This window comes from Echinops telfairi, unplaced genomic scaffold (assembly GCF_000313985.2).
Source record: "Echinops telfairi isolate 266 unplaced genomic scaffold, ASM31398v2 ScPeMD7_5;HRSCAF=22, whole genome shotgun sequence".
NCBI lineage: Eukaryota > Metazoa > Chordata > Mammalia > Afrosoricida > Tenrecidae > Echinops > Echinops telfairi.
The window spans coordinates 32,136,991-32,146,476 of NW_022103901.1; the positions used below are offsets into that span (position 1 = coordinate 32,136,991).

The window sequence follows — 9,486 nt, forward strand, 5'->3', positions numbered from 1 at the left end:
GTTTATTGCCATGGACAACTTCCTTCTGGCTGTGATGGCCTATGATCGCTTTGTTGCTGTATGCCACCCCTTACACTACACAACAAAGATGACCCATCAGCTCTGTGCCCTGATGGTCACTGGGTCTTGGGGCATTGCCAATGTGAATGCTCTGTTGCATACCCTGCTGATGGCTCGACTCTCATTCTGTGCAGACAACAAAATCCCACATTTCTTCTGTGATATGACTCCTCTCTTGAAACTCTCCTGCTCAGACACACACATCAATGACCTGATGATTCTTATTGCGGGGGGTATGGTAATAACAATCCCATTGGTTTGCATCCTGGTTTCCTACATTTGTATCACCACTGCTGTCCTGAGAATCCCATCCACAAAGGGCAAGTGGAAAACCTTCTCCACCTGTGGCTCCCACCTGGCTGTTGTGTCCCTCTTCTATGGCACCATCTTTGCTGTGTATTTCAGCCCATCAGCCACCCACTCAGCTGAGAATGACATTGCAGCTGCTGTGATGTACACGGTGGTGACCCCCATGCTGAACCCTTTCATCTACAGCCTCAGGAACAAGGACATGAAAGGGGCCCTAACAAAAGTAATCTATATTCTTTTCTTTTCTTTTCAACAACAAATGGGTTCTAAATGTCATAAAGGCATGTCATAATTGCAATAAAAACTTTTTTTTCTTTCCCTAGTCTCTGGTACTTAGCTGTTGTCCATCCATGTATTTGTTGAGGAAGCATAAGAGTCAGTGTTTCCCAAAGTGAGTGATATTTCTCTCTGGAGCTCAGGAATTTTCCAGGGGGATGCAAAAGTCTATTCCTTAAACTTACCTGGATTGTGGGCTATTGTACAAAAAGGCTTTCGTTGTCAGTAATTTCATTGTTCAGTAATTATTTTTTCTTGAAACAGAGGCAGTGGACTAAAATATTTGGGAACATATGGAAGTGAAAGAAGTGAAGACAAATTCTTTTATTGACTAATGTGACTAGTCCAACTGTTAATAGTCTCCAGCTCAAACTACCAGAACATACCAGTAGCTTATCCGGCTCATTGCTCAATTCATGAAGGACTGCATTCATCGGAGAACTTCCCAGTCTAAGGGTGTTAGAAAGATCTTCCAGAATTTGAGCATTAGCTGATTTTGGTGAGGGTTGTTGTGATCTGGATTTGACGTTGGCAGAAGGTAGTGGCAGTACTTATTGGGATAGCAATAGCTTATTTAGACAGCAGGAAGACTAGAGAGAAGTGAAAGCTATAATTAGTAAGGAGTAAGTTGTCACCCATATCAGTCAGAATGGGTGATACTTTGTCATTTCTGTAGCTTGAACAATGTTTATGTTTTTGTCTATGTCCAGATATGACTATAGAGCTTTATGGGGGTCTAGCTCCATCATGGTCACTTTGTTTGATACTGATGTCCCATAAACGTCTCTACGTTCAATGAGGGAAGGGTCCATTGAAGGCTCTGTTGTTGTTAGTTTCTTTCCAGTCAGTTGAAACTCATGCCGACCCCATGTACAACTGAACAAAGCACTGCCTGGTCTCAGGTCCCCCTCACACGGTTATCTGTGAGCCCATGGTTGCCACCACTCTGCCCATCCATCTACTTGAGCACGATCCTGTTTGTCACTGTTCCTGGACTGCAGCAAGCATAATGTCATAGCTATCCCATTTCATTTAGTAAACTACCATAGTGCTATATAATTTCCACAATGTTTATCTTACTGTCTGTCTATTGATTTCAATTAGGCTCCTTTGGAAAATACTTTGAGCAGTCATTTTGTTTGTGTATTAACAATACATGGAACTTGGATGTGACCTGAAACTTATTTTGAAAACAATTGCCTTGTAGAGCCCAATATACTCATGAAGGATGTCTTTGAAACATTGAAGTGGTCCTAAATAAACGTGCCCTGTGATGATTGACCAGGTCAGCTCTTAGTAGTCCGCATGTGACATCACCATTTGGAGTATGTGAATGCTAAGAAGTGTGGGAACTGGCACTGAGCAGGGAAATAGGAACAGGCCTGACCTTTGTCGCAAAGATCAACATAGATTGGGTTCTAAGAGGTGAGGAACTGGGCAGAGCTGCTAGAGCTCCCCTGCCCCCACTTCCATCACCTTGGTTCACCAGCTTGTCCTGTAAGAGAACTCACGATGAAGCCATCTGACAGTATGCTATGGGCTCGCCTCTCACCACAGAGCTCAGCCTTCTTTCCCGGGTGTGACCTGAACTTCCACCACTGAGGCAGACCAGGAGCCGAGCTGAAGAAGGGTACAGAGTAAACAGCAGGTGTTTCCTCAACCCCAGCTTGACCTCAAGAAACCTTGCCGTGCTGCCATTATTATCCTGACATCATCTTTAAACCAAAATATCCCATGAAATCTTCTTAAAAGCAAATAATAGTTTAAATTAACTATTAAAAACTTATGTAATTCTTAGTGAAGACTTAAAGGATGGCTCCACTGTCAGTGAGTCAATTCTGACTCAACAGCAACCCTACAGGACAGGGCAGAACTGCCCTTTGAGTTTCTGAGGCTAATTCTTCATGGGAGTCAAAAGCCATCTGTTTCCAAAGGAGCTGCGGGTGGTTTTGGAAAATGGACCTTTCTGTTAGCAGCCCAACTTGTAAACATGATACCACCAGTGCTCCTTTCAAAGGACTAGCTATTTCAAATAAAACTCACAGCAGTAACTTGCAAGTTAAGATATGAACCTTCTCAGTGGACCTCCCTCTTGACATGACCTGAATGGGCGCTAAGCTCATGTGTTCCTTACATGTTCCATGACTGAAATTTGTTCTGTGGCCAATTTAATATTGTTGGTGGTCTTCTACTTTCGTTTCTTTTTTTAAAAAATAAATCATTTTACTGGGGCTTCTTACAGCTCTTATAACAATCCATACATTAATTATATCAAGCACATTTGTACATATTTATGCTTCAAACTCCCCCTTCCACAGGTGATCATCGCTGGTAAACATCTTGTACCCCAATAAACACCATAACGTGTGCTTTCAGCGGAACCAATCTGGGACCACATTTCTTTTCTTTTCTTTTTTAAATTAATCATTTTGTTGGGGGGTTCTTACAACTCTCATAACAATCCAAACACCCATTGTATCAAGCATATTTGTATGTAGGTTGTCATCATCCTTTTGAAAATATTTTTTTCTGCTTGAGCCCTTGGTATCAGCTCCTCATTTTTTTGCCCCCACCCCACCCTCTCAACCTCATGAACCCTTGATAATTATAAATAATTATGATTTTCATATTTTACACCATCCACTATCTCCCTTCACCCATGTTTCTATTGTTTGTCACCCCAGGTGGGGTTGTTATACGTTGATAATTGTGATAGTTTCCTCCTTTCTCCCACCACCTTCCTTCTACCCTCATGGTATTGCTACTGCCATTATTGTTCCTGAGGGGCTTATCTGTCCTGGATTCTGTGTGTTGAGAGCTCTTATCTCTACCAGTGTGCATGCTCCGGTTTAGCTGCATTTGTAAAGTAAACCTGGGTTCATGATAGTGAGGGGGGCAGGGAGCGAGAAAACATTAAAAAACTAGAGAAATGTTGCATGTTTTCCAGGTGCTATACTGCACCCCGGATGGCTCATCTCTTCCTAGTGACCCTTCCTTGAGGATGTCCAATTGTCTAAGATGGGCTTTGGGTCTCCACTTTACTCCGCCTCATAGGTATCAATATGATAATATGTTTTGGGTCTTCTGACACCTGATACCAGATCCTGTCGACACCTCATGATAGTGTGTTTCTTCAATGTGGGCTTTATTGCTTCCCGGACAGATGGCCACTTGTTTATCCTCAAGCTTTTAAAACTCCAGCTTCTGTATCTTTTAGTAGCCGGGTACCATCAGCTTTCTTCACCACATTTGCTTATGCACCCATTTTTGTCTTCAGTGATCATTTTGAGAAGGTGAGCATCACAGAATGCCAGGTTATTAGCACAAAGTGTTTTTGCATTGAAAAAGGACTTGAGTAGAGGCCCATTGTCTGTCTGCTACTTTAACACTTAATATACAAATATATGTAGAGAGATCTCTGCCCCTTTCATTATATAAAAATATATTTACAAATGTATGTACCTACATTTGTCATACATTCATCTTATTTGATTTGTTGTGCACTGACATTATTTATGTTTCATTTTTTATAAATGCATGTGTGCTTTATCATCTTGCACACGATTTTCTCCTTTTTCATATTTTGTCACCCTTTCCTTTACTATCTTCATATCATGTTTTTGTGCTCTGGAATTTTATTCTTGAACTTTTTCCACCTACTTCTATACTTTCTCTTGGGGACAATTCCATCCATTCTTTTTCCTCCAACTGTTTTAAAGGAAACCTTCAGTCTTTGTCTCTACCTCCAACTCTAATTTAGCTCACCAAGTAGACTGTATTAAATGTCCAAGGAAAAATAAAATAAATCATCTGTCTTCTTGCTCCTACCCTCCCACATATTTAGCAGGATTTAGTTCCTGCTGTTTAAAAAAAAACAACAAAAAAAACCATCCTAAGCATCTTAAAATTTCCAGACCCTCAAAATGGTGCAAGTAAATAAGCAGGGCTTGGTGAGCTGTGCTTTGTCTTTGACAACAGTGAGCGAAGCCAGAATGTACCAAATTAACAGGAAAATCTTGAGCCCCAAGTTGGAAGCCATCAGTTCTTTCTCCAGCTTCTCTCCACTCATCTGATTGTATTTGCATCATTTGCCTTTCTCTACAGACACTTGCTTTTCAGTCCATGGATCAGGTGGAGAGTTTCCAGCTTCTGGATGGTTATGTTCAGACCAAGCCTTATTGAAAATGACCCACACATTCTCTGACTCGGTTCCAAATTCCTTCATCCACTCAGGACTCCTCAGTGGGGTCATCAGGAAAGAATGATGTTGTATAAATTGGGCTGCAAGAGTACACACACTTGACCCTCTGTTCTAGGGGAATTCTGAGAACATGATGATCTGTTGTGATTGGGAGGACTCTGAAGAGGAATCTGCTCCTTACCCTGGATTTCCTCAGTCATGACATGCTGTGCTTGTCCTGATAATATCAGTGTCCCTATACCTCCAAACCTCATCACAAAGAGACGATCCTTCACACCAAATGCTTTCAGGATTAAGAACAAGTGTTCCCCCAGTATCTCAGCTGTCAAGCACATCAGTCAGCCTATACAGTTGCCAAAACCCAAATCAATCTCACTGCCATTGAGTCAATTCTGATTCACCGAGTCTCATATACAGGCCATATGAGGCTGCACATCTTTACAGGAGCAGACTGCCTCATTGTCTTCCTGTGGAGTGAGTTAGTTGGTTTATTGTGCCAACCTGGCCGATAAACACATGGGGTTAATTGAAGGGCAGAGAGATAAATGGCTCAGTGAACCTTGCCTTTAGAATTCCCGGGGCTCTTGCTTTGTGATGGTCAGACCAAGGTGGAGCTGCCTTAGCCAGTTCCGTGCTTCAACTGACAAAGCTCATTTCCTGCAAGACATCCCTGAGGAGAAGCCACATGGACTTACCCTGATACATACAGCCCTGGGTGCTGGAGCAGCCGTGTGGAGACCCCTGCAGTACTGAGATGCTTACACATTCACTGACTCAGCTTTTCTCCTGCAGTCGCCATCATTGTGTCTGTTTTGTGAGATGGAGGAGGACTTTCTGGATTGGTGTCAGACATATGGGTTAATGGTGGATTTCTGGGTTTGGGGAGCACCGGGTTTGGATGTTTACTTTGATGTGCACTTAACCTTTATATAAAACTCTCTCTTATTCATGAGTTTCTGTGGACTTGTTTCTCCAAAATATCCAGACTAACACAGCAGTCCAACACTTACTGAAAATGCCACTCTTAAGCAGGTGACTAGACCTGAACAAAAGCAAAACAGGTTTACATTTACAACATGCAATCCCCAAATTTCTGAGCTAGGAAAAATATTGATAAATAGAATTTCCAAGTCCATAGACCTAAGGCCCAATCAACAAAGTGATGATATTTGATGTTCTATCTAGGGGATTCTCTTTGTAAATTACCTTAACAAAAAAGATGGTCTCATCTACAAGTTCTGACTTAGGAGTTGCGCAATATTCATTGTCTTCAGAGCCTGGTCTAAAGGGGCCCCAAAGCAGGTGAGACAATTATTGGCTTCTTGTGTCTAATGAGGCTCTCAGGTGTCTTATCTGGCACCAGTGACCATAAAGACTCCTATAAATGCCAACTCTGTGATTTTCTGCAAACAACTTTCCTGCACAGAGGACTAAAACCATGAACGCCTGCTCCTCACTTGCTCAGGACTTTTATTTCTAAGAGTTTTTATTGTTTTCTGTGGTCTTTATTCATAGTAGAGTGTATCTCAGAGGTGTTATATCCATGGAGGTCAACCTCTTGAAACTGTGTTATATGCTTTTTCACTTTTTTGGTATATCAAACCCAGGATTGATGCATCTATAGGGACAACAAGTATAATAATGGTTTGGGGAGGAGGTACAGTGGGAGGGGGACGATGTCATGGAGTCCATGTAGAAAATGAGTGTTTGGAAATTGATTCTGATAGCAATTATACATTCTACTTGATGTGATTGAAATATAGAATGATATGATATATGTGTTACATCCCAACTAACAAAAAAGGAGAGGAAGAAGCACTGATGAGTCCTGCAGAAATGAAGGGCATCTGATAACCATGGAATCTACCTCTGCCAGGTAAGGTTACAAGAGAGGATGCATCAATGTTTTCTGTTTAAGATAGTGAACTTCTTTTACATTCAGGGAGCAATAACAAGAGTGTTGAATAAGCTGAACTTTGAGATAAACCAAGAAATACTTGTCTCTCTCTCTTTCTCTCCCATGAGATACAAAGGAATTAGGGTTGGGGTTTTTTAAAAACTGTAAACGGAGATAAATGTGGTCACTGAGTTGGGCTATGGATAATTTTGTATGATTTTCAATTTTATACAACAAGAGTCCAGTAGGAATAGGATCACGAATGACTGTGGAAAAGTGAGAGCACAGGTGGAGTGGACAGATCTCTTTTTTTTTTTTTTGTCAATTCCATTACTGATATACAAACTTGCCTTAGTTGGGAATTGACTTTGTCCCGATTTTAATCACTCCTCTCTAGGTGCCTGAACTGGTTGTTGTGCATTCACCCGATTCCATGGTCATGAGTTGGACAAACCAGTCCAGTGTCTCTGAGTTCCTCCTCCTGGGCCTCTCCAGGCAGCCCCAGCAGCAACAGATCCTCTTCATGCTCTTCCTGAGCATGTACCTGGCCACGGTCCTGGGCAACCTGCTCATCATCCTGGCCATCAGCACAGACTCCTGCCTGCACACCCCCATGTACTTCTTCCTCAGCAACCTGTCCTTCGTGGACCTCTGCTTCTCCTCCACCATCGTGCCCAATATGCTGTCCAATCACATACTCAGCAGTCAGACCATCTCTTTCCCTGGGTGTCTCACACAGATGTATTTTTTCATTGTGTTTATTGCCATGGACAACTTCCTTCTGGCTGTGATGGCCTATGATCGCTTTGTTGCCATATGCCACCCTTTACACTATACAACTAAGATGACCCATCAGCTCTGTGCCCTGATGGTCACTGGGTCTTGGGGCATTGCCAATGGGAATGCTCTGTTGCATACTCTACTGATGGCTCGACTCTCATTCTGTGCAGACAATAGGATCCCCCACTTCTTCTGTGATGTGACTGCTCTCTTGAAACTCTCCTGCTCTGACACACATCTTAATGAGATGATGATTCTTAATGAGGCAGATCTGATAGTGATCATCCCATTGGTTTGCATCCTGGTTTCCTACATTTGCATCACCTGTGCTGTCATGAGAGTCCCATCCACAAAGGGAAAGTGGAAAGCCTTTTGCACGTGTGGCTCCCACCTGGCTGTGGTTTCCCTCTTCTATGGCACCATCATTGCTGTGTATTTCAGCCCGTCATCCACCCACTCAGCTGAGAATGACATTGCAGCTGCTGTGATGTACACAGTGGTGACTCCCATGCTGAACCCTTTCATCTACAGCCTCAGGAACAAGGACATGAAAGAGGCCCTCATAAAAGTAATTTATATTAATTTTTTTTCTTTTCAGCACTGAATAGCTTCTAAATGTCATAAAGGAATGTCATAGAGTGTAATAAAACCTTTTTATTCTTTTCCTATGCTCTGGAACTTATCAGTTGTCCATCCACACATTTGTCAAGGAAGAATAAGAGTCAGTGTTTCTCACAGTGGGTGATATTGCCCGCTGAGATTTCTGGAATGATCCAGGGGATTGTAAAAGCAGATTCTTGGTGTTTACTGTGTATTCTGGGATATTGCACAAAAATGTTTCATTGTCAGGGGGCCATTGAGTAATGTTTTTTTAGTTTAGTTTAATTTTCTGAAAAGAAAGCAGTAGGCCAAATAAATTTAGGAACCTATGGAAGTGCAAGAGGTGAAGACAAATCCTTTTTACCAACTAATGTGACTAGTCCAACTGCCAATGCCCTCCAGCCCAAATCACCAGGACCACACAACTAGCTCACTGTGCTTATTGCTCTTTTCATCAGGAAAGACTGCATTTATCGAGGAACTTCCCAGTCTAAGGGTGTTAGAACGGTCTTCCGGAATTTGAGCGCTAGCTGATTTTGGTGAGGGTTGTTGTGATCTGGAGTTGATGTTGTTAGAAATTATTGGCAATTCTCATTGGGCATAGCAATAGCTTCTCTAGAAAGCGGAAATACTACAGAGAAGTGAAAGTAAGGAGTTAAATTGTCACTCCTTTCAGTCAGTATGGGTGATGCTTTGTCATTTCTGTAGCTTGAGTAATGCTTATGCTTTGTCTATGTACAGCTATAACTGTAGTGATCTATTTTGTTATTGTTGTTTTAAATCCCCTATGGTCACTTGTGTGATGTCCTATATAGTTTTCTTTGTTAAACAGAGAAGAGTTCATTGAAAGCCCTGTTGTAGTTATTAGGTCCTCTCACTACAATTCATAGTGACCCCCTGCACAAGAGAACAAAACACTGCCTGGTCTTATGTCACCCTCACAATTGTTATCTTTGAGTCCCTTGTTGCAGCCACTGTGTCAATCCATCTCCTTGATGGTCTTCCTTTTTTTAACTGTCCTTTGACTTTAGCAAGCCTGGTATCCTTCTCCAGGGAATGGGCTTTACTGTTAACAAGTTCAAAGTACATGAGACAAAGTCTCTCCATTTTAGCTTCTAGGGAGCATTCAGAGTATACTTTTTCCAAGACAGATTTGTTTGTTCTTCTGGCCATCCATGGTATATTTAGTACGATTTTCCAACACTATAATTCAAATGTATCGATTTTTCTCTGGTCTTCCTTGTTCATTGTACACCTTTCATCTATGAGGTTAGTTGCTGATTTCTTCACTGCTGCTTCTATGAGTGTTGATAATAGATCCAAGTAAAATTAAACCTTGAAACCTGGAATATTTTCTCTGTTT

General features: G+C 41.8%; 2 protein-coding genes across 2 annotated transcripts in view; both read left to right on the top strand.

Annotated features, from left to right (window-relative positions):
- LOC101652296 (olfactory receptor 1361-like) overlaps positions 1-3,855 on the top strand; it is a gene marked incomplete at its 3' end in the record, with an annotated part of 39,712 nt that extends 35,857 nt beyond the window's left edge. Inside the window, exons 3-4 of the mRNA XM_045285854.1 lie at positions 101-592; positions 3,832-3,855. Coding sequence (XP_045141789.1) covers positions 101-592; positions 3,832-3,855 — 516 coding nt within the window. The remainder of the gene's footprint in view (positions 1-100; positions 593-3,831) is intronic.
- Positions 3,856-7,176: 3,321 nt separating this feature from the next.
- LOC101652619 (olfactory receptor 1361-like) lies at positions 7,177-8,646 on the top strand. Its single transcript, XM_004706201.3, has 2 exons — positions 7,177-8,090; positions 8,568-8,646. Exons 1-2 carry the CDS (start codon positions 7,177-7,179, stop codon positions 8,644-8,646), a joined length of 993 nt encoding a protein of 330 aa, XP_004706258.3.
- Positions 8,647-9,486: the final 840 nt, after the last annotated feature.

Bases quoted from the DNA above. Each gene is read 5' to 3' on its own strand.
- LOC101652619 (XM_004706201.3), top strand. From the start codon at position 7,177: ATGGTCATGAGTTGGACAAACCAGTCCAGTGTCTCTGAGTTCCTCCTC. The intron at 8,091-8,567 runs AGTAATTTATAT...ACTGTGCTTATT, and splicing joins ATGAAAGAGGCCCTCATAAA to GCTCTTTTCATCAGGAAAGA.